This window comes from Canis lupus, chromosome 1, assembly GCF_011100685.1.
Source record: "Canis lupus familiaris isolate Mischka breed German Shepherd chromosome 1, alternate assembly UU_Cfam_GSD_1.0, whole genome shotgun sequence".
NCBI lineage: Eukaryota > Metazoa > Chordata > Mammalia > Carnivora > Canidae > Canis > Canis lupus.
In genome coordinates this window covers 90,382,636-90,408,324 of record NC_049222.1, presented here as the reverse complement: position 1 = coordinate 90,408,324, position 25,689 = coordinate 90,382,636, and the positions used below count along the sequence as shown (strand labels likewise).

General features: G+C 46.4%; 1 protein-coding gene across 5 annotated transcripts in view; it reads right to left on the bottom strand.

The window, feature by feature from the left end:
• Positions 1-25,689, bottom strand: part of DMRT1 (doublesex and mab-3 related transcription factor 1) — a 113,418-nt gene that overhangs the window by 58,387 nt on the left and 29,342 nt on the right. For all 5 annotated transcript variants that reach the window (XM_038527159.1, XM_038527161.1, XM_038527162.1 and 2 more), the window contains exon 3: positions 10,263-10,546. In XM_038527159.1, coding sequence (XP_038383087.1) covers positions 10,263-10,546 — 284 coding nt within the window. The remainder of the gene's footprint in view (positions 1-10,262; positions 10,547-25,689) is intronic.

Below are 25,689 nucleotides of genomic sequence, written 5' to 3'. Positions count from 1 at the left end.
ATGCTCCACCTGAATTGCCTGGATGCTACTGGACAGCCCCAGCCAGGCTGAGGATGTCCAAGGTCTGGCCCCTGGCCCTAGATGTTTTCAGAGTCAACATCGCTGGCCCCAGGGCTGGGTTTCCAGAGGTCAGCTCTGCTTTCTCCTGTCATCCATACGTCTTGAATCACAACAGCCTGCAAAAAATGCCTGCTGTGTACCCTGCTGCAGTTAGGAGACATCCCTCACCCCACCTCTTGCCATCTGTCTGAAATGCCCACCACCTCCTGCAGCTTTGTCCCAGGCCCAGAGCCACTGGGCCCTACTGTCACCACAGCCACCAAATCCCACGAACACCTGCTCTGGCCATGGGCTCAGAAGTGTGCAAACCACCGAGCATTCCTAATCTGTGAAATGACATAGCAATACCTTCAGGGAAGGACATAATAAACACCAGGCGATGCCTGCCATGACTATGTCTTGGCATCGTCTAAAACAAGACAAAACAGCAATTCCTCCCTGCAAAGGCTTGTTAGTAAGGTGGAAGTTGGGAGGCAGAGAGTGGGGACTGCACTCATTGGGGCTGCACAGCTTGGAGAGTCTCAGGAATCCTGCCACTGCTGCACCTTTGGGTCCCTGACCCATAGAAGCTTGCTCCCCACAGGATTGAGATTATGTTGCAAAGGCCCCGGGACACTCGAGTTGTTCTTTCTCCTTAAAACAGAAGAACCAAAAGAGGCAGTAAGCCTCAGAAAGTGATAAATGTGGGACGCCTGGGTGGCTCAGGTTATGATCCCAGGCTCCTGGGATCGAGTCCTGCATCGGGCTCCCCCCAGGGAGCCAGCCTGCTTCTCCCTCTGCCTATGTCTCTCTGCCTCTCCCTCTTATGTCTCTTGTGAATAAATAAATAAAATCTTAGAAAACAAAAAGTGATAAATGGAGTCATCGAAGGAAGGGAAAGTTCACAATAGAAGCAACAAGGTCATAACCTTGGGAGAAGCCCCACACCTTCCTTTCACTGGCTCCAGACTTTCCCAGGTCTGTAGGGACTTGCATGCTTCCTTAAATAGAAGATTCCTGAGACTGGCCCTCTGACCTAGCCAAGTCCCAAACCCTCACTGAACCGGACAGCAGGGCCCATGTGCGGTGCACCGGAGGGAGTCTGACAAAATGCGGAGCCTTCACAGAACTACCATTTAAAAAAAAAAAAAAAAAAAAAAAGGAAGAAAAAGACCATAGCACTTCACCTACAAAGAGTGAAGCTGAGCATTAAGTGGACACAATCACTAAAAAATCCAGGTGAAGACCCAGAGAACTTTGCTGTTGTCATGGTGACGCGATGACTGACAGAGGTTTCCAGACTCTCTGGACTGCAGACTAGTAAGACATACAAGAGAAAGAGATGGGGAGGGACAGCAGTAGTGTTGCCAACTGAGGGCATTTATACAAAAAGAAATCCTGCCACCTAATAGGATCATTTTAGTTTTGGGTTTTTTTTTTAAGATTTCATTTATTTATTCATGAGAGACACAGAGAGAGAGACAGAGACACAGGCAGAGGGCGAAGCAGGATCCCCCCGGGGAACCCAATGCAGGTACTGAATCTCAGGACCCTGGGATCACGACCTGAGCCAAAGGCAGATGCTCAACCACTGAGTCACCCAGGTTCCCCAAGATGCTTTTAGTTTTACAAAATGTTGGAAGGGCAAACTCTCAATAAAAACAATTAAAAAAATTTTTTTAAAGTAAGATCTACACCCAGTGTGGACTTGAAGTCATGACCTCAAGGATCAAGAGTTGTATGTTCTACTGGCTGAGCCAGCCAGGGGTCCCTAAAAACAGTTTTTTGACTTGAGTAATTGAGCTTTAAGAAATACTCACTTGTCCTTATTTTCTCCTTTCTCTGCAAAAACCAGCACGAGGATAGTGAACCACTATACACATTCCCAGTAAAATAAGATGACACCAACATCCATTGCTGGTATGGAAACTGAGTAACGCACTGAGAACATGTATGAGAACTGGAGGTATTTGCGGGGAAATGGCAGTACCACCATTTCTCTGTGTCTAACCTGGATATCCCAAAATAAGCAACTAGAAAATTACTAGAATTACAGAGTTTACAGAAGTGGTCAGATACAAAATAAATATACCACATCACAGCAATAGAACCTGACACTTTCCATCAACCTAAGCTTATGTCTAATGCCTCTTTAAGGAACCAAATAAAGATTGTTTAGCGCTAACAGCTCAAGGCAAACCCACATCTATTTTAATTACCTTTTCCTAAGGAAAGAAATCGCTTGAAATGCTTTAAATTGAATTTCTTCTCATAAACTCTTCTTGTGACTGCTGGCAAACTTTGTCAGTTTTTCTTTCTTGAGAAAAAAAACAGTGTCCTTCCATCAACAGATAGTGGCCAATAACCAGCTTGCTCTAAAAGGAGAAGCCTCAGGGGAACCCTGGGTGGCACAGCGGTTTGGCGCCTGCCTTTGGCCCAGGGCGCGATCCTGGAGTCCCAGGATCGAGTCCCACGTCAGGCTCCCGGCATGGAGCCTGCTTCTCCCTCCTCCTGTGTGTCTGCCTCTCCCTTTCTCTCTCTGTGACTATCATAAATAAATTTAAAAAAATAAAAATAAAAAAAAAATAAAAGGAGAAGCCTCAGCTAGCTTAACCAGCCAGGTGGAGACGGTTTGGAGGGAAAGGCCCGGAGATCACAGGACTGAAGAGAGAGCACCTGACCAAGGGTCGAGGGCCCAGGGCTGGGGCCTGGCTCTCCTATGACCAGCGGTGGTCCACAAATCACTCCAACTTTCTCAGCTACGTAAAAATGTATCTCAAGTCTGCTTCACCTTAAAAACTGAAGTGGATTTTGCATTCTGCTTCCTTTTCTCAGACATGGTGTTTTTTTTAAATCTAGGAATATTTAAAAATACTATTAGGGATCCCTGGGTGGCTCAGTGGTTGAGCATCTGCCTTTGACTCAGGGTGTGATCTTGAGGTCCTGGGATCAAGTCCCGCATCGGGCTCACCAGGACCTACATCTGCTTCTCCCTCTGCCTACGTCTCCCTCTGCCTACGTCTCTGCCTCTCTCTGTGTGTCTCTCCTGCATAAATAAATGAAACTTAAAAAAATATATATTGAATATTAATTAGAATGGTCTCCCTGGGAAGATAGGGAGGGAAGCCAGGTTTAAACCACCTACACTTGCCCGGGACCCTCCTGTGGGACTTCCAAGTTCTAGATGAGGAGGGACCGTTCCTGCCCCCTACACAGCATATGTTCAAGAAGTCACTTCCTCTCAATCTTTTTAGCTAACAGATTGTGATGCTGAGCAACAGTAATGAAAAGAAGCCATATGAAAACGGGCCCCATCAGGCTGCCTGCTGTAAGACAGAGACCATCATGGGGCAGGCTTCAAAGGGCTAGGGCTTTTGTAAGCCTCTGCCTGGCCTGCTGGCCCCAGCCCATCAAAGGTGCTAGAGGGCCATCCCAGGAATGCTCACAAGGGGGCCCCTACTCTGTGCCCCAGATGTGAGAATCCAGTTTGCCTTCCTGCCTGTATCTCAGTTTCAAGCCCAGGGCTATTTACATGACTCTCAAATTCCAATCTCTTTCCAATTGATCACAGCACCCTTCCCCCAAGACCTGCTTTTTGTATTTTTGTCTGTTTGGTCCAGGAGCAGATCCCTAACACACAGTAGGATCTCCATGCATGTTTTTTTTTTTTTTTTAAGATTTTATTTATTTATTCATGAGAGACGCACTGATAGAGGGGCAGGACATAAGCAGAGGGAAAAGCAGGCTCCATGCAGGGGAGTCCAATGCGGGACTTGATCCCAGGACCCCGGGATCATGACCTGAATCAAAGGCAGGTGCTCAACCACTGAGCCATCCAGGTGCCCCTGTGCATGCTTATTTAATAAATGAACACATCTGGTGAGTTGCATAATCATGAATGCGCAAGCATATCATAAGACAATTCAGACTTCGGGATCCCTGGGTGGCTCAGCGGTTTGGCACCTGCCTTTGGCCCAGGGTGCCATCCTGGAGTCCCGGGATCGAGTCCCGACATCGGGCTCCCTGCATGGAGCCTGCTTCTCCCTCTGCCTGTGTCTCTGCCTCTCTTTCTCTCTCTCTGTGTCTATCATAAATAAATAAATAAATAAATAAGTAAATAAATAAATAAATAAATCTTAAAAAAAAAAAAAAAGACACTTCAGACTGAGCCCAAAATAACCACCAGAAGGAATGAAATCACCTGTGTTGCCATTCTGACCACACCCGAACCGTGGTGGGAATGAGAAGTCTACCTGGGAGTCTACATATCTAGGGGCACCAGCTTCCAAAAAAGCAAGCCCAGAGGTCCCCTGCCAGAAGAACTGAAAGGAGACCCCAGGTACAGCTACGAGCCCTCCCGTATTTATTTCTGCTCACTTGCTATGCACCTCTCCCTTGTCAACCTGGTACAACATGTTTATTTAAGAGATAATGTTGCCGTGGAGGAGTGCACAAGGCAATAAACAGCTTTTGCAGGCAATTAAATGCAGAAGTGGAATTGAGCTGCTGGTCAGTGAAACCAGCCATTCATCGTCAGTCTGTTCTAGTGTCACAAATGTTAGTCCTGTTTCACAACAGGACAGGAATATGTGATTGGGCCACAAATCTGCAGAGGCTGGAGGCAGACCCAGAGCGGTTACACCAGCTCTCAGCGCGCAGGACATTAACACAGACGAGTCTCAAGAGCTGGGAGGCTGACCTACTACACTGCCCTATTTCATTTAATAGGTTGGGCACTTAGTAGGTGCTCAATAATTATTTGTGGCATTGCATGATTTTATAGGGACACTTAACCAGAGGCCTCACCTTTACAATAAAATGTCAATGGTCTCTCTCTGCAAATAATTCTAAGCCCTCCCTACTAATCTCTTAGAAGACTAGCTTTAAAAAATTATGATGGGGGATGCCTGGATGGCTCAGGGGTTGAGCATCTCCCTTTGGCTCAGGCCGTGATCCCAGGGTCCTGGGATGGAGTCCCGCATCAGGTTCCCCACATACGTCTCCCTCTGCCTATATCTCTGCCTCTCTCTGTGTGTCTCATGAATAAATAAAATCTTTAAAAAAGATTATGATGATCTCCACTTCTGTCAGTTTTTTTCTAGGAGTCAGAAAGGAGTGCTTTGTTGAGAAACAGGCATGCTGCCCCCCACAACACACACTGAAACATGGAGCGGCACGGGAAGGAAGGTAACTCATAGAATGGTGACTTGCTCCAGCCAGGAGTGAGGAAGAAGTCAGCTCCTAGCATCAGTCAAAAAAGTAGCTGGAGGAGACGCTGCTGGAGATTCGGGCCTTCCAGGCTGAGCCAGCGTCGAACCAGGGGAAGGAGACCAGCCCAGGGCTCCCCGCATGCAGCTGTGGGACACAATGGTGGGAAAACAGGAAAAGCAAGGGGGCACCCACAGGCCGCCTTCCCCCAGGAAGCTTCCACCAGGGGGCGCAGGGCATGGGCCCAAGAACCGAGGCAGCGCACCTTCCTGAAACCACAGGGCCAGAGCTTCGATGGTGGTTCCCTACACTCCTACCCTAACAACTTATCTTATTATTTTTTTTAAAGATTTTATTTATTTATTCATGAGAGACACAGAGAGAGACAGAGATACAGGCAGAGGGAGAAGTGGGCTCCCTGCGAGGACTCAATTCCAGGACACTCAGGTGTTCTCCTAACAATTTGTTTAAAAAGTGATGGGCAGTCCGGGTGGCTCAGTGTTTTAGCGCCACCTTCAGCCCAGGGCGTGATCCTGGAGACCCGGGATCGAGTCCCACATCGGGCTCCCTGCATGGAGCCTGCTTCTCCCTTGACCTGTGTCTCTGCCTCTCTCTCTCTCTCTCTCTGTAGCTCATGAATAAATTTTTAAAAAAGTGAGTTGTCCAGTTCTTATTAATAGCAGTGACACTTACTAGTTTTACATATTATTTGTAGGTGTTCACTATTAATACTTCTCTATCACATACACATCTTAAACATACGTTGCATCATTGTAATCTATCTCTGTTTTCAGTTTTCTATTTGCTAAGTGGAATACATTCTTTCTTCCCCAACCCTGTAAAAATTATTCCACAGGGCTCCTGGGTGGCTCAGTAGGTAAAGCGTCTGCCTTTGGCTCAGGTTGTGATCTCAGGGTCCTGGGATCGAGTCCGACATCGGGCTTCCTGTTCAGCGGGGAGTCTGTTTCTACCCCTAGCCCTCCCCCCTACTCATGCTCTCTCTCGCTCTCTCTCAAATAAATAAATAAAATCTTAAAAAACTATTCCACATACAAACTTGGCCCATATTCATATCACAGTCTTCCAATAGTAACTAAAATGGGCCTTATATATACTGTATCTCATTACAAAGGGGACTGAGATAACTAGAATACATATAAAAAGAAGGCTGAAAATCAGATAGATTAAAAAAATAAGGATTAATGAAAAAATTCACCGCAGCCTGAAAATCAAATAGATTTAAAAAATAAGGATTAATGAAAAAATTCACCGCAGCCTGAAAATCAAATAGATTTAAAAAAATAAGGATTAATGAAAAAATTCACCGCAGCCAACACTGGCACAGCCTTTGTCGGTGTACACACAGAATCTTCTGCATGCAGTAATCACTTTACTTCACACGTATCCAGGCAACAGTTCTGTGAAGGTGGTACTATGCCCTCTTCACAGACCAAGACACAGAGACTCAAAGGCTATTTTGTATTTTGCTCAAAAAAAAAAAAAAACTGGATTACAAGTTAGAAGTCAATATGGATTTTCCCACACCAGACTCCATGTTTCCCTAAACCAATAGACCTAGTCTTTCGGCCAGGCTCTATCATCCACTAGCTGTGTATGCTGAGTGAATCCCTTTTGCTCCAGACCTCTGGAGCAGGATGGGGTGAACTGGAATGAACAGGACCCACTGCAGCTCTGATAATCACTGGACTGACAGTCACCTGCCCTATTTGCAAACTGGCTGCTTGCACCTAGCAGGCTCTTGCATTTTTAATATTAGGAGTTTATTTCCAAGAAAACTAATTTTTGTGGGCATGACAACAAGGCTTTAAGTCAAACTTGTATATATATCTGGTTATAAGGTTAATCCACAGACCCTTTTACAGCCTCAGACTTAGAAGGGATGGAGAGGCCACATGGTCAAGTCCCCACATCTCAATTGTGAGGATCATTTTCTAGGTTACAGAAACATTGTAGGTTGCCTAAATATGCTTTACTGATAATCGCATTCAAGGAAATGTGTATGCAGACTCCAAAAGCAACTTTCTGATAGCAGGGAATGCAGCATATTTCGAACACTAACTGCCAAGACGACAGGAAAGCTTCAGAGGCCTCTCTCGCAGCCATCATGGGCACTGTTCTGGAAGTTTCTGCCTATTCCAACCTCCACGAGGGAAGACAGAAAATCAGATGAGGTTTCCAGAAAACCAGATGAGGTTTCTTCTTTCCAAGAAGATTCCCCCAATGAAAAGCAAAGCACTTAGGTAGAAATTCTAAGCCCTAAAGAACTAAAGAAGGCGGCCTTAGTGTTCCTATTAATTGATGGTGGTTCCCAGGGCCCTGAGTTTATGGTAGATCCAGTGGTAACCCAACAGTGCTGAGAAACACTGTGGAGCCAGACAGAGAGATTCGAACTCCAGCCCTCCTGTTTGGTGACTGTGTGACCTTGGCTAAGTCAGCCCTCTGAGTCTCAATCCTCCGCTGTAAAGAGGAGACCACACGCTATGCTTCCTGGGGCTACGAGGAGGACTCACCGCTTAGGAAATGCTAGCTGTCATTCCTGGCGCTATTACTTACTAAGAGGAATGGACTTCCACTACAGTAGCAGAGAGGGATCTATTTCTGCAAAATAATTTGTTATGTGAGAATAGATTGCCAACGGCGACTGGAGAAGAAAAAAAAACTCTTAAGCCCAGCCTTCTGGGAAAACAAACTCATGTATTAAATGATGTCTTGGCATCTCTCCTGGGTGGCTAAGCAGGGACACCTCTCTCTGTAAGTGGTGGTGCCAGAGACAGTGCAAACAGCATCCAAACTGCCGTTCCCCACAGGACTAAGAAAGTTTGGGAAAGATTCTCCCTCCCACCTGCTGGACAGAGGGTGCAGCAAAGGAGAGGGTGCAGGAACTTGCCCTTAAGGAACTCGCTCTTCACCCACAGCACCTGAGACATCTCTCCAAGATCAGGCAAGGAGGGTGGCTGAGAGACCCCGTCTCCTCCTGGCTGTCCCTCAGAGGGAGGACTTGGTTAGAGACCTCCAAGGAAACCCACGACCTCTGCCATGCCCTTCCCATGCTTTCCAGGTGGAATAAGAAACATTAATGTGTCCAGCATCATATGCCATCTGCCATCATACACCTGCTGAAAGATTCTGACAAAGTAGGAGGACATGTTCGACTCTACTGTAATGCTGATCATGATCTTGCTGGCTTTCTTTCAGAAAACACTTAAGATTTTTTTCTCATCCTTTTTCTCATAAGCCAACAGGTTCACCTTCCTACTTTATTCTTAAAGCCTGGAAGGAGCCAGAAAACCAGGATGCTTCAAAAGTAAGTCTTGCTTCCTGGGAATCTACAGGATGTGCATTTTTTGTTGTTTTTCGTTTTCAGAATTACAGGAGACTTCTTTCTCCTTTCAGAGAGGAGAGTCTCTGATAAAAATCAACCTAAAACCTACCCCCAATAATAATATCCAACTGGCACTTGGAGAGGCTTGTAGCGGTCCAGGCTGAAGATTCATAAATCACTGCAGTTCCTCTACAATCATGTTATTCTGAGTTCTCACTCCCAATGCTTTAAAAGTCTCTTTTTTAAAAAGTTTATGATTCTGGGGACGCCTGGATGGCTCAGTGGCTGAGTGTCTGCCTTCGGCTCAGGTCATGATCCTGGGGTCCTGGGATCAAGTCCCACACCGGGCTCCCTGCAGAGAGCCTGCTTCTCCCTCTGCCTATGATTCTGCCCCTCTCGGTAGAGAAATAAATAAAATTTATTTATTTCATGGAGATAATGGAGAAATAAATAAATAAATAAATAAATAAAATCTTTTTTTAAAAAGTATGATTTTAAAAATCATGTCTCATGGAGAAATAAAATCTTTTTTTAAAAAGTATGATTCTAAAAATAAAATGTATGGAAAACTTATGAAAACATGTAGCCCAGTAGATTAAGGCAAACATATGAACAGGTTGAAGAAGTCTGATCCCTAAGGGTAGTGAGAGAATCCAAAAAGTGGGGTGGCTTGAATATTAAGAACATCCCCACACCTAAAAAATACAAAATGGAATAGAATCGCTCACAGGAAAATTTCAACCCACTTTTTTTTCTTTTAAAGTGGGTAATAGAAGGTCAAAGATTTGCCCTAAACCCCCAAATACATCTGTCCCCTTGTATTGGAATCAAAGCCCAGTTGACAAAACCTGAGCTGGCAAATGTACCCAAAGTAAGAATAGTTCTCCCATCTGACGGTCAGAAGGGGGCTTGGAGGTGGTGCATGCAATCACTCATGTGTCCACACTCCTGCAGCTTGGTGACCCAGCCTGGGAATGCTTTCAGCGCTTCTATCTCCTACCCAACATACTCCATGATAGAAATGGTTAAATCTGAGGGAGCTTTACAGCTCTAGAAAAATGCTCCTTCCCTGACAATGCAAAATGCTTAGTTTTACCCCAGATGTTAATTTAAAAGCTCCTGATTGCACACTAAGAGTATGATTGAGGACCTTCATTCTCAGCTTAAAAAAAAACAACAAAAACAAAAACAAAAACCTAATCTGGCACAGAATGACAGTAACCTCATTCCTTTTCTTACCTTGCTTCCATGCAAACACACAGATGATGACACTTTGCCCTCCCAGGGTGCAAATTCATCACTAAGATTACTGCCACGCAGAAGGCTGCATCCAGAACGTTCTAAACTGCTCAAAGAAACTAGGGGTGAGCCTGGAGGTGATGAGACCTCACACAGTGAGCCCCTGGTGAATCTGACTCCAGCCAGCTGGGTATTTACGCAAAATGAGAGTGAAAAATGAGAAAAGTAAAATTGCCAAAATGCAAACCCATACATGCATCCTCCTTCACAGTTCCTGCAGCCAGCCTCGGGGGTCACATGATATCATGGAACAGTGAACTTTTTTTTTTTTTTACGCCTTTGGCCTAATGGGTACACACATGTGTGCTGCACTGGTCATATGTGTGTCCATGTGTGCTCCTGACCTATCCAGTCGCTCTGGATAACCTCTTACCTGCCACTGGTTTCCTGTCTGACCAGGCACGTAAGGTGCTGGGAGGCTCCGAAGGCTATTCTTCACAGGGGACCCCCCGAGGGGGCTTCCCACGTCCCCAGAAGAGGAATCAGCAGCCAAGGCCATGGAGTACTGCGGGTAGTTGTACAGATTGTTGTAGTAAGGAAACAGAGAAGGCTGGTAAAAGCTGCTGTAGTAGGTGGAGTCAGAGACCAGGTCAGGTGTGTTCTCCACGTGCCCTCTGCTGGTGACGGCAGGAATATCCTGGATGACCATGCGTCCCTCTAGAAAGAAAAAAAAAGACCATATGGTGTTAATGTGGAGATCCACAAAACTTCAGCTCTAATGGCGACCTACGGCCTTCCTCATCTGCAAAGGGGCAGAGCAAGGCACTGAATTGAGCTGCTTCCTCCTAGGGCCAAAATAAAGGACCTGTTTCTTTCTCTCTCTCTTTTTTTTTAAGATTTTATTTATTTATTCATGAGACACAGAGAGACACAGGCAGAGGGAGAAGCAGGCTCCTCCCATCTGGAGCCCCTGGGATCACACCTGAGCCGAAGGCAGACGAGCCACCCAGGCGTCCCAAGGACCAGTTTCTTTTCTTTTTTCTTTTTTTTAATTTTTCTTTATTTATTCATGAGAGGCCCCGAGAGAGAGAGAGAGAGGCAGAGACACAGGCAGAGGGAGAAGCAGGCTCCACGCAGGGAGCCCAATGTGGGACTCGATCCCAGGACTCCAGGATCATGCCCTGGGCCAAAGGCAGGCTCTAAAACCGCTGAGCCACCCAGGGATCCCCCAAGGACCAGTTTCTAAGGCTGGTATAACTCACGACACAGCTGGCAGACCCTTGCTGGTTTTTTAAAAAAAAAAAAAAATTTTTAAAAATCAGACCTTGCTGATTTTTACTGAGAATGACAAAAACATTAGTAACCTAAAGTTTGACCAGATCTAACTTCTACCCAAGTAGTCCTAATGTTAAGAAATTAGAGATCAAATCTAGCTAATTTGGCTATCCCCATCATTTTTACAACAAAATTAATCATACTTCACTTTAAATAACGTAATAGAAAAATCCCAGGGCCCTAACTATGGTAGTCACAAAGATATGTCAAAGAGCCAAAGCAAAAGGCTAGGAGTTTAAGCAAACATTGTTTCTTTCACTTCCTTCCACAGCTGATACTGTATCCTTTACAAGTCTGGACAATGGTATATAAGGAGGGTAGACAAACTTCTTCTGTAAAAGGTCAGTTAATCACTATTTCAGGCTGTGAGCCATTCAACTGCAGAACGTCCAGGTCGCTGAGTGGTTGTGTTTCCAATAAAACTTTATTGACAAACACAAGCAGTGGGCTGAAGCTGCCTGAAGGCTGTAATTTCTCAACCCTGGGTCTAGATTTTAAAACTGTGTCGATTCCAGTAAACAAGCAGACTTCTCAGTCATCTCTCCAATGGACATCCATGAAACAATGTTCAAAGAGTAGGTCCAGGTACCTGAAATGGCTGCAAGGGGTCAGGATGCCCCCTCCCAGGAAGTCTACCATCTAGGGTGAAACATGTGATGGGATTATAAATAACAGCAAGGATTATCACATAATACTGGAAGACCCATATGTTTTATGGAAATCCAAAGGCTGGAAAGATGACCTGCAGCCTAGAAAGGATCAGAGAGATCTTGGGGGAAAACTGCACCCCAGCTGCACTTTCATGGAGAAGCAGAAAAGAGGTGAAAAAAAGCGAACAAGAGTGCTGATAAAAGGACAGCAAGGACAAAGCAATGGGAGCAGGAATGTAGTAGAGTTGGGAAGTGCTGGACAGGGAGGTGGGGTTGGAGAACTGGCTGGGGTGCGGGGAGGAGAGGCAGAGCTGGAGCAAGGGATGGAGAAGCCTTCACCCAGCCCTCCCAACCCTGCAGGACCTCGGAGGATTTCAGGGTCATATCTGTGTTCTGGAGCCATTTACCTGGTGGCAATCTTAGGACAAGCGAAGACACAGCAGGCCTGCAACCAGGACTGAGGAGCCTATGCCATGGACAGGGAGACGTAACTCAGTAGAACTGGAGGGGCTGGCAGGACATCAGAAGGAGGACGCAGGAGGAGGCAGGGAGGCTGACGGCGGGGGCGGGGGTGGGGGGGAAAGCCTGGTGCCAAAGGAGAGGGAGGCCTGTGTTCTGCTGAATGGTGGAGACCTGGGAGGCCTATGAAGGCTACAAGCAAGGGTGAGAAAGCACGCTTCTGGCAGAGGGGCGGACAGTGGAGACCCAGGAGCCCAGAAGGTTCTGGCTGCCTCTGGGGAGAGGAGGAGGGAGTTGTAACAAAAGAGTGTGTTCTGGGAGAAGAGAAGGGAGCCTGGGTGCAGCCCGAGGACAGAACAATATGTCACACAGGCCACCGCTGATGTGGATCCTGGAGCGGCCGGGGATGCCTTGTCAATTGCTGCTAAGAGATCAAGCAAATCCATTCTGGAAAAGACCAGCTGAGACCAGGTCTTCAGGACCATGTGGCTTTTTCTAGTGGAAGGAGCTGCAACTTGCCAGAGATCGAGGAGGAAATAGCAGATGAGCCTCCAGAACAGCCAAGAACCTTCTCCTGGCTGGAATGTAGATACAGCAGGCAGGCCCTTGCTGCGGGGCTCGCTTGTGCATCCCTGTACCCAGCACACTGCTGGACACCCAGCAGTCAGCATCTGCAGCAGGGACCCATGCCGTAATGGTTTTCCAAGTAGCCAGGCATCGAAATAAATGTGAGGAAGACACAGAAGCTCCAAGGAGTAATAAGGTGTTATTTCACTTTTAAACCACAGAGAAGGGTTGAGCATATGTAAGCCTAGAGAAGCCAGTGGACAGAAATTCTGCAAACAGTCGACACGTGGCCCAGAGCAGGTGCTCAGAGTGTCAGCTGGCTGAATGTGGAAGGAGAAAGAAAAATAAATAAATAAAAATACACAGAAATATTTAAAAACATAAAATGGGGACAAGCTCCAGAAAGTATTTTCACGGCCTCATTTTTTTTTTTTTAAAGATTTTATTTATTTGAGAGAGCGAGCACAAGTCAGGGACCAGCAGACTCCCCACTGAGCAGGGAGTCCGACTCCCGACTCAGGTCTCCATCCCAGGACCCTGAGATCACAACCTGAGCCAAAGGCAGACACTTTTTTTTCTTTCTTCTCTCCTTTTCCTAGATAATGAGATGAGAAACTCCAACTCCACTATTCTACACTGCACCCGGAGAAGGCACACATGCATTCTCTCCTCCTGAACTTCCCTACTTTTTCTTATTTTAAACACCAATTTCATGGCATTAACAGGTGGTTTTCAGTAGCTAATTCTTTTGTGTTTAATATTGTGTCTTCACTGTTTTCCTGATTACACATAAGCAATCCAAATTTTGCAAAAATGCCAAATTATATAGATGTTTAAATCAGAGAAGGAACAAAAGACATATGCTTTAAAATTTTTTTAATTTGAATTCCATTTAGTTAAAATACAGTGTATTATGTTTCAGGGGTAGAATTTAGTGATTCATTAGTTGCATAAACACCCAGTGCTCATGACATCATGGGTCCTCCTTAATGCCCGTCACCCAGGTACCCCATCCCCCTATTCACCTCCCCTCCAGTGACTCTCAGCTTGTTTTCTAGAATTAAGAGTCTTTTACAGTTTGCCTCCTTCTGTTTTTATCTTATTTTTCCTTGCCTTCCCCCATGTTCATCTATTTTGTTTCTTAAATCCCATATGCGTGAGATCATATAATTATCTTTCTCTGCTGACTTATCTTGCTTATTAGTGTAGCACCCTCAAGTTCTATCCACGCTGTTGCAAATGGTAAGATTTCATTCTTTTTGATGGGTGAGTAATATTCTATTGTATGTATATACCACATCTTATTTATTTATGTATTTATTTATTCATGAGAGACACAGAGAGAGAGGCAGAGACATAGGCAGAGGGAGAAGCTCCTCCCTGTGGGGAACCTGATGCAGGACTCAATCACATAGGACCCAGGACCCCGGGATCATGACCTGAGCTGAAGGCAGATGCTCAACCACTGAGCCACCCAGGCATCCCTACACCACATTTTCTTTATCCATTCATCTGTCAATGGACATCTGGGCTCTTTTCATAATTTGTGGGCTACTGTGGACACTGCTGCCATAAACACTGGGGTGCAGGTGTCCCTTCGAATCACTAGGTTTCTATCTTTTTGGTAAATACCTAGTAGTACAATTGCTGGGTCATAAGGTAGTTTTATTTTTAACTTTCTGAGAAACCTCCATACTGTTTTCCAGAGTGGCTGCAGTTTGCATTCTCACCAACAGTGTAGAAGGATTCCCCTTTCTCTGCATCCTTGCCAACATCTGTTGTTTCTGGAGTTGTTCATTTTACCCACTGTGACTGGAGTGAGGTGGTATCTCATTGTGGTCTTGATTTGTATTTCCCCTATGCTGAGTGATGTTGAACATTTTTTCATGTTGGCTGGTGGCCATTTGTAGGTCTTCTCTGAAGAAATGTCTGTTCATTTCTGGTGCCCTTTTCTTGACTGGTTTTTCGGTGTGGAGTTTGATAAGTTCTCCATAGATTTTGATACTAGCTCTTTATCGGATAGGCCGTAAATGACATATTCTTAACCGCTCGGTCACCAGCATTGGTGGGACATCCATATACAATCTCACAGACACTCAGGAAGGCATTTTTCATGCTCATCCCTAACCCTGCAGTGGGAAAAAGTGGATACCCCTCACGACCTGCCCTTTAAAAGCAATGTTTTCAATAAAGAAAACAAAATACATTAGTAGGTAAAGAGTTAAACAGAAGCCCAAGGACACTAGCACTCTAAGATTAGGATAAAGGTTCATGAATTCCTGCATCACAACCCTAGTCAGAACCTTTTATCAGGTCTCAGTTTTATCCAGCAACAAAATGAAGTCTGTAATAATTCTCAAGGTAACAAGAGGATGGCTTGAACAAATGGCACAGTGAGCCTCAAATGAAATGCTGTATCAGGTCAGAGCAAGATTTGTTTTGCTACAGCAGACTGTAATTAGCTAATGATGCCATGGCTTTCCCACTTACCCATATTTTATTTCTCTCAAATTATACTGAGCTTTTAAGAATAAATTAAGATATACGTTGGAAAAGTTTTATTTCATACTAGTATTTAAATAATAAAAATCATTTGAGCTCTTTAAGAAGAGATGCCTAAATATTTCTAATCCTAAAATGTTTAAGCACTCTCAAAAAAATGACATTGTAGGGGATTCCCTGGGTGGCTCAGCGGTTTAGCACCTGCCTTTGGCCCAGGGTGCGATCCTGGAGTCCTGGGATTGAGTCCTACATCAGGCTCCCGGCATGGAGCCTGCTTCTCCCTCCTCCTGTGTCTCTGCCTCTCTCTCTCTCTCTCTCTCTCTCTCTCTCTCATGAATAAATAAATAAACAAATCTTTAAAAAATGACATTGTAGGGGTGCCTGGGTGGCTCAGTCACTCAGGCGTCCAATTCTTTACTTCGGCCCAGGTCATGATCTCAGGGTTGTGAGATCGAGCCTTGTGCTGGGCATGGAGCCTGCTTAAGATTCTTTCTCTTTCCCTCCCTCTGCCCTTCCCTCCCCAACCTCTCCACCCCCCTTTTAAAGAAAAAAAGAAAAAGCGACATTTTATAAAGGTCTAGGGACATGTGGAACTATCAAACACTGTATTTTATAAATCACACATTTCATTTTCAAGTTCACATCAAAACTCTTGGTCAATGTTAAAAACAGCTTTATGACTCCCAGCCTTTATGTGCATGCTATGTGTACATGGGAATTTCCCAAGGTTGAAATAAACATCCATCAAACGGCAGGTGTCTGATCCAGAGGTACTCAGAGTGTGGTCCTTCCATCCGCAGCTTCAGCACTACCTGGGAACTTGCAGAAATGCACACTCTCAGACCCCACCACAGACCCTGTGAATCAGAAATATTGAGGGGCTGGGCCCAGCAGTCTTGAGCTTTAACAAAGCCCTCAGAAGGCTCCAACGCACTCAAAGATTGAGAATCACTGGTCTACTTTAAAGATTCAAAGCAACTGCTTCGTAAATTATTCCTAAAAACATGACCCCCTGACTGCATTAATGGGACACTCCTGACCGGCTATCAAACAAGAGCATGCAAATAAATACCACTTCTACCAAAATCACCATAAAGCTCAGATCAAGCTGTGTGTTTACTGCTGCCAAACGGTTCTGCTCCTCAAGGCCTACACCCAGGCTTTCTGCATTTATTCTAACCACAAAGGCTTAGTTCAAGTATTTGAGCACTGATTCCCTTTGGAAAAACTTTAATATTCTACACAGGGCTTCTGGAGAAGCAAGAGGAGCGGGTAATATAAAAATTATTTATTCTTGACCTTAAATTGTATTTTTGTATTTATATTTGATTCATTCATTGCTTATCCTAGGACTACGTCCAAAGCTTCACTTTAGTTGTAAAAGGCACAAAGAAATATTCAAAATGTTTCATTTGTTTCTTCTTAAAACTGTGCCAGCTATCTGGCAGCCCGGGTGGCTCAGCAGTTTAGCGCCGCCTTCAGCTGAGGGCCTGATCCTGGAGACTCGGGATCGAGTCCTGCGTGGGGCTCCCTGCATGGAGCCTGCTTCTCCCTCTGCCTGTGTCTCTGCCTCTCTCTCTCTCTCTCTCTCTGTGTCTCTCATGAATAAATAAAATCTTAAAAAAAAAAAATTGTGCCATCTAGGGTGCCTGGGTGGCTTAGTTGGTTACGCATCTGCCTTCAGCTCACTCAGGTCATGATCTAAGAGTCCTGGGGTGGAGTCCTGCATCCAGCTTCCAGCTAAGCAAGGAGTCTGCTTCTCCCTCTCCCCCTGCTCACTCTTCCCCCCTCCCCCCACTCATGCTCTCTCTCTCTCACTCTTGCCCGCTGTCTCTCTCTCTCTCTCTCTCTCAAATATATATATTTTTAAAATGTGCTATCTACTTAGGAAAACAGGTACAGACTGAGAAACATACAAAGCATTCAACTCACTGCCACAATGGCAGTACAGGTGGATGTTATTACCATCGGCAAAAGTGGAGCCAGGAGCTAGAATGGGGGTGACTTAGACATGATGGCATGGGGACACACTCAAGAGAATGATAGCAACAGTGTCATGAAGGAAGAGAAACACAAGTAGTATTGCAGGGACCATGACCCGATGAGCCTGGCTGGAGTACAGATTTCACCTCAAGGGCCCAGAGATGCTGACAATGGGAGGTTATATTGGCTCAAATTGTGGAAGGCCTTGAATATGGATGCCAACCAAGGACTTCTGGTTTCTTCTCAAGCTACAGGGAATCAATGAAGGTGTTCAGAGTGAGGGAGTAACATAAAGATGTTTTAGGAAAATTGATCCAAGCACAAAAGACACATTTAGGAGAAATAAGAGGCAGGAAAATAGACTACACCAGAACAGTATATTCTGTATATGCATATATGATCTGTAGGCTAGCATATATTAGGCTCTTCGTTTTTTTTTTAATTTTTTGAAATTTATTTATGATAGGCACACAGTGAGAGAGAGAGAGAGGCAGAGACACAGGCAGAGGGAGAAGCAGGCTCCATGTACCGGGAGCCCGACGTGGGATTCGATCCTCGGTCTCCAGGATCGTGCCCTGGGCCAAAGGCAGGCGCCAAACCGCTGCACCACCCAGGGAACCCAAGGCTCTTCGTTTTTTAAAAAATATTTTATTTATTTGAGAGAAAGAGAGAACACGCATGAGCAGTGGGGAAGGAGAAGCACACTCCCCGCTGAGCAGGGAGCTAGATGCAGGGCTCGATCCCCGAACCCTGGGATCATGACCTGAGCCAAAGGCAGTTGCTCAACCAACTGAGCCACCCAGGTGTCTGTATGTTAAGTTCTTTCAATACTCTAGGCCTGGAGAGGTAATTACGAGCTTGTATAGGCAGGCTGCAGTAATGGAGGAAAAAAAGAACTGCATGGAAATCACTGGCACATCTGTGTTGTGGGCATTCCCCTCAAACAGCCAGGTTACACTGCTGACAGTTGGCACCCAAGACCCAGGGAAGCCACCCGGCTCCCCTATTAGACATGTGACACTCAAGCCTGAGAAGGAACACACTGCTCCCAGGCTGACTGAGAAAGATTAAGAACAGAAGCAGAACACGCCACCTTTCCAATCTCTGCTATGGCGTAATTCCCAAAAGAGTAACTAGAGACATTCTGTTGAACACGGGGACTTGGCCAAAGCTGGTAAGTTAGGCCAAGTGTCACTACTAATTGGCAATAAACCCAAAGGTAAGATTTACAATTCCTAAACCACAGGATATGTAAACTAACCATACACAATTTGAAATGTACATGTATGTATATATTTGAAAAGTAGTTCCCCATGTACAAACTCTTCATAGGCTATTCCTAACCCTTTTCTGAGTCATAGGGGGAAAAATAAATATTGACAGCTGGCTCTGCAAACCTGAGCTAAACGCCATGATTTCCTCCTGCCCACCCCCAGGCCTGACACACACTGTGATGGGGACATTTTAGCTGCATGGCCAGGACAAGGAAGCACAAAGACAGCGGAAACATCTTAATAAGTTTGCTGAAAATTCCTTTTTTTTTTTTTTTTTTGTTTTTTTGAATTTGCTGAAAATTCTTAAGCTGGGTTTCACTGTTTCATTTTCTAGAATAAACATGGGCCAAGATGACTTAAGAAAGATATTAGTGGGGTACCTGAGTGGCTCAGTGGTTGAGCATCTGCCTTCAGCTCAGGTCGTGATCCTGGGGTCCTGGGATCGAGTCCCACATTGGGCTCCCCATAGGGAGCCTGCTTCTCTCTCTGCCTGTGTCTCTCATGAATAAATAAATACAATCTTAAAAAAGAATGGTATTAGTAATAACAGAAAACACAACAACATGTGTTTTCCCGGGAGAATGCAGCGTTCTTAACCAGTGGTCCCTTGTACAAATTACCAACCTCTGGGTCCTCTGCCAAAGATGCCCGTGGAAGGATGGCATCAGACGTCTTAAGAGCTGGTATTTATTACTGGTACAGTTATTAATTTGTGCTGGAAGGAGGAAAGGTCATCCAGCGTGGGTTCAACAACTAAGAAAGCAAGGAGGAACTAGGAGAGTATGTGTCTGGAAAAATGACCAGCAGCATTCATCTGATGGAGGCCTATGGACTTGATCCCCTTCTGTTTCAGTGCTCATGTCTGTGGCTCTGCACCTTTACCTTCCACATGTCCAGGCCTTTGATAAGGCTTCCCAATCCCTCTGCTACTTTCTTTGCACTAACATATGCAGCGTGAAATATGATTCACTTCTTCCTGAGAGATCGATACCCACACATGATAAATACCCATATTGATCTTGCAGTGTTATATGCTCGTCTCCGGGCCTGTGGCATATTAATAGTAGTTAACCAGTAATTCATTTGAAGGTAGGTGAAGGATTTTTTTCCGTACTCTTCCCTACTGTCAAGATTCCCAGAGTCGTTGCACTTTGAGTCCTTTACATTCAAACCAAGAGCCAGACTCTTTTTATAATGACAAAACCAAACCCCGTTTCTGCTATGAAAGAGCGCGTAGAAAAACCAGAATTAACAGAATTAACAGTCTGCAAATAGTAAGACTATTTATGATTCCCAGCGATCTCAGGTGATCCGTTAATTTATGTAGACCAGGTTTTATTTTTCTATGTGGTCCCATGCCTTGCACGGTCCCTGTCCTACTTACCCTCTGTGTTTTAGGATTTATTTATTTATTCATGAGAGACCGAGAAAGAGAGGCAGAGACAGAGGCAGAGGGAGAAGCAGGCTCCCTGCAGGAAACCCGAGGTGTGACTCGATCCCAGGATCTCGGGATCACACCCAGAGCTAAAGGCAGACACTCAACCGCTGAGCCACCCAGGCGTCCCTAAGCCTCTGGTTTTAGGAGCTATCCAGCAGGCAAAATTGTTCACTGCTAAGTCTGAGATCTCAAAATTACCTACCTAATATATTGTGCTGAGTGTCAGACGGGTACAGAAGTGTAAGTCATTTTCTCTATTCCTTTTCATTTTTAAGGAAAATTAAGGTTTTAAGCATGTGATCACTGATTCCATGTCATGGAATCAGGAGGATGGCAGGGGGTACCTCCCTGGGACCAGAAGTATTGCTCAGCTCCTTGCTTTTAGCTTTCTTCTCTGCAGGGCAGCCCCTATGTCCAGATTAACAGCTCCTGGCACTTTCTAGACTTAGGAAGAGCAGAGAAACCCAGAGAGACGCCCCCACAAGTGGAGAACCTAGAGAGAGACTTGGGGAGAACAGACTTCTTGTGAGCTGAGCCCTGGAGCCTCTAAGCATTCACACAATTCCAAGACAAGCTTGCCCCTTGAGGAGGGAACAGGTGGGATTTCAGCAGGAAAGCAGCGCTAGTGCAGCGACAGGCCTGACTTCAGAGGTGGCAGCGTGCCTACTGTTCCCTGACCTGTGCCCGGGATGATGAACAAGGGGGTGTCACCACCGCTGTCACCTCCCCCAGGTGGAGACATGGTTCACGTTCGACACAGGGTGCAACATGACCCATCTGGGACCTTGGGACACACAGGCTGTTGTCCCTGACGCTGAAGGACTCGCAGGGGACCCTCCGAGACAGACACACAGAAGCCGAGTGGGGCCAAGGCTGTGGGAAAACACAAAAACCGTGCAAAGGGAGGGCGAGATTAAGCCCAACCTTCCAAGTACATGTTCTGCTGCCAATGGCTCACTCACGTCACCCTGGTACACAAAGCATAGAATGTGTCTGAGCCAATTTCTCCCTTTTCCCAAGGGTTGTGTTGTTGTTGTTGTTGTTGTTGTTGTTTAATCTAATTTGGTCCTGGAGGAATTGCCAAATTCAGTTTTCTTAGGGTGAAGGCTTTTGAAAACAGAACGAACCTGAGGTTGGTCTTTTGAGCCAGGAGCAGGTTTGGTAAAAGGGGGTATAAAATACCAATGTGTGACGCGGAGGGATCTGGAGACAGAGAGAGGGGGAGACCACTTCTTGGGGAGACAGAGAGACAGGGAGAGAAGAGGGAGGAAGATACTGATTGCTGAGCATGACCACATCAAAGAAACCAAGCAGGAACATATGGGGGAAATAGAGAATCATGAAGACAAAAAGGCCTTTCAAGGGAGTTGGCCACTATGTGAAACAGGCCAGCCTGGGGCCACTGAAGAGCAAACAGATCCACTGTGTGCAGCAAACCCTCAAAGTGGGCTTCAACGACCTCCACGTGGACCTCAAACTTTCTAATTGATTAAGTTCTTTCTGAGGCACCTGGATGGCTCACTGTCTGTGATCCTGGGGTCCCGGGATCGAGTCCCGCATTGGGGTCTCCGCAGGGAGCCTGCTTCTCCCTCTGCCTGTGTCTCTGCCTCTCTCTGTGTCTCTCATGAATAAATAAAATCTTAAAAAAAAAAAAAAGTTCTTCTTTCTGGCTTACCTCTTAACTCAGGCAAAAGACCCTGTGGGCCAAGCCTCCCCAGGACGGGAACTAAAGCTGCCACCCCCTCAAGCAACAGGGTCTGTCCTGAGCCAGCAACACCCTGCGGGGCTGACCCAAGACAATGATCCACTTGACCTTCATTGCCCACCTGCAAGGACCCATCCACCACCCTGCAAGGATTTTCCACACTTTAGAGACAGTCTTTGAAATGTTCGCCTGTGGTCTTCGAGGCTGGCCTCACTAAAATTCCTTTCTTGTTTCTCTTCCACTCGACTCTCTGCCTTAGGATTCCTGACAGCGTGAAGTGGCTGACCCTGGTCTATTTGGAATTCCCGGGGCTGGGTGCTCTTGCATCCCTGCACCCTGGCTACACCCCCCACGTGCCGGTCAATCCCTGCCCTCAAGGAGCTTCTCTCTGTGGTGAAGAAGAGCACGAGGGAGGAATCAAGGAATCACAAAGGGCTCCCATCAACAGAGCTGCACGTATCTCCGGCCAGCAGGAGGAGAAGGAGGCTGGGCCAGCACAGGAGGATGGAGTTCAGACTCTCCTCCAAGGAGGACTCCCAAACAGATCTGAAAAGACACACTCACAGCGCGGGCTTCACTGTGTGGTCCCACAGAGCAGCGCACGGCATCGGGCAACCCGCCCCCCCTGCACCCGCACACCGACCTGCATTCCTAGCCCCGGGCCTCTGCTCTCCCTTCCCTGCTGTCCGTGTGTTCCCCCTTCCGCATCCCCTCCGTGTGTGCCTCAGAATTCCCTGGGGCCACCCAGGAAAACTGCTGGCCTGCACAGGTAGTCAGACATGGAGAGGATGCCATTTCTCTGACTTTGCTAGAAAATGTGCATGGCCATGAGAGCCTATCTCAGTGATCAAGAGAGTTTTCTCTCTTCAGGCCAGCTCAGAGCTCTCTATCGCTGGAGGCGCCAGAGACGGTCAACAGTGCCAGCAGGCTGGGGGAGTCCAAGTGCCACCAACAGGCCAGCGGCAGGGCCCAGGTGTGGGAGGGGACAGGGAAGACAGGAAGGACGGGCAGTGCTCTATTCCAGAAGGGATCTTACAGGGAATCCCGTCCTCACCCTTTTTAACATCCCTTGCCCTGAGAAAGCTTTCAGTTAGGGACATTTGTGACAAGAGGTGTCTCCACAGAAAAGGCCTGCTCTGAATTGTGTTCCAACAACGTCAAATGCGGGGATGATCTTCATCAGGGTCTTCTACTAGGCCGCCGAGGGTGCTGGACACAGGGGTGTCGGTTCTCAAGTTTGCTCCCAGCCAGCATCCTGTAGGTTCGGAATTTAGTCTTCCTCATTTTCTTTTAAAAATATCTTCACAGGGACGCCTGGGTGGCTCAGTGATTGAGCGTTTGCCTTCAGCTCAGGTCGTGATCCTGGGGTCCCAGGATCGAGTCCCACATCGGGCTCCCCACAGGGAGCCTGCTTCTCCTTCTGCTTATGTCTCTGCCTCTATCTCTGTGTCTCTCATGAATAAATAAAATCTTAAAAAAAAAAAAAGACTTTCACAGAGGGAGTTGGGGGGGATGGGCAGGATGGGGGATAGGTACTAAGGAGAGCACTTGTGACAAGCACTGGCACTGGGTGTTGTATGAAGTGATGAACCACTGAATGCTGCTCTGGAAACCAATACTGCACTGGATGTTAACCAACTAGAATTAAAATTTTTTTAATTTACTGAAAAAATAAATAAAAATGGGATCCCAGGTGTTTGTCTTTGCTCTTTCAGGTCCCAGGTGGTGATGGGAAGTTTGGGCGTGGACACTCGAGTCCTGCATCGGGCTCCCCACACAGAGCCTGCTTCTCTCTCTCCCTGTGTCTCTGCCTCTGTCTCTCACAAATAAATAAATAAAATCTTTTTAAAAACCCACACAAGTAAATGTCATCATATTGTTTCACAGGGTTTTTGCGCAGCTCCAGATTCTACCCCCTTCATTGTAACAATCCAGGGTTTCTTTCAGTGAGGTAGTTGTCTTGTAGGTGCTTCAGGTCATGGAGAACAACGCTGAGTAGGCCTGGGCCCCTGTGGCCCTGGTTCCCCCCTTGGCTGCAGGCGGTGGTGTGGGTGGAGAATGCCCTGGGGGCCAGGCCACACCTCAGCCACTGCAGGGCAGCCTCTGGCTAGAAGACCAACGTGGGGACCCAGCACCAGAGGGCCACTAGGATGACACCAGGGCCACGGTCTGAGCACAGCTTTAGACGCACCAAAGGCTGGCACTTTCATACAGAAAAGTCCCATCTCACATCTTTCACGCAGCAGTTCCAAAAATGCGGTGGAGGCCCCATCCACAGCTCCGTGTCAAGGATCTAGAAGGTCAAAGGGACTTCTTCCACAGTAACTCGAAGATATTATTCACCTTTTTCACTGTGTTGACAGTTGCACATGGAAGCGGTGGTGGTGGCTGGGGGGGGAGGACAACCATCTTCGTACACATCCACCAGTCCCACCTAACTGCACTGGTGCTCGCTGGATTCCCGACAGTCCTCATTGTAATACTTTATTTCGTAAAATACTAAAAAAATTAAAAAATTTTTAAAGGTTGCATTTATTTATTCATGAAAGAGAGAGAGAGGCGGAGACCTGGGCAGAGGGAGAAGCAGGCTCCCTGTGGGGAGCCTGATGCGAGACTTGATCCCAGGACCCAGGGGTCACGCCCTGAGCCAAAGGCAGATGCTCAACCACTGAGCCACCCAGGCATCCAAATTTAAATTTTTTAATGCTAATCTTGCTTAAGATGCCCTTGAAGAAGCAGGAAAAAAAAACCTTGATTAAATCTCTACCTTTGCCGGAGCCTTTTTAATATCCTGTAACAAAGTGGGAGAGACTCATAAAGTGCTTCTGCTGCAACCCCAGGGTGATGGTTTCCTTGAACAGGTTACTTTGCACAAATGTATGAATGAAGAGCTATACTCTCTGCTTTTTCTTTAAATGGAACATTATATACTCAAAAGAATGATGACAAACTATGGCTACTGGGGCCTGGGTACCTGGCAGACAATGTCTTGAAAAGGAACAAAGCCAGCCTGTGAGACCGTCACTTCAAGGAAAACCACCGACGGTATTTATTGCCCCAAATTCGAGCTTTCAAGGAAAAATCAGAATTTTTGAAAACCTGTGTCTGCCCCCGTGCACTCCACAGTTTCCCAAATCTGAAGACTGCTTTGACAAGATCAGAGTGATATTCATGAATGGGACTTTTCTGATATTTTGCAATGAAACAGGACAACTTTTGGAAGATGTTGCACAACTCGATGAACTACTATTTTCCAAATGACCAATGCGGGACGTTACAAAATAACACATGGGTGAAAGGTCCATTTAAAGTGCATGATAGGGATCCCTGGGTGGCGCAGAGGTTTAGCACCTGCGTTTGGCCCAGGGCGCGATCCTGGAGACCCGGGATCGAATCCCACATCGGGCTCCCGGTGCATGGAGCCTGCTTCTCCCTCTGCCTGTGTCTCTGCCTCTCTCTCTCTCTCTCTGTGTGACTATCATAAATAAGTAAAAATTAAAAAAAAATAAAATAAAATAAAGTGCATGATGGTGGGCGCCTGGGTGGCTCCATTGGTTGAGCATCCGAGTCTTGATTTCAGCTCAGGCCATGGTCTAAGGGTCATGACAATAAGCCCTGCACTGGGGCTCCGTGCTCAGTGGAGAGGCTGCTTGGGATTCTTGCTCTCCCTCTGCCTCCATCTGTACCTGCCCCCACTCTCTCTCTCTCAAAATAAATAAATCAGTCTTAAAGTGTAAGATGGACCAGTGGGTTTTAATTCAGCAGAGAACAAAAAGCTTATTAGCAGGGTTTCAGACTCCACCCTACCACTAATCTTTAAGAAATTATCACTGGGGCGCCGCAGTGACTCAGCTGGTTGAGAGTCTAACTCCTGGTTTCAGCTCAGGTCATGATCTTGTGGTTGTGAGATCGAGCCCCTAGTGGAGCTCTGAGCTCTCAGTGTAGTC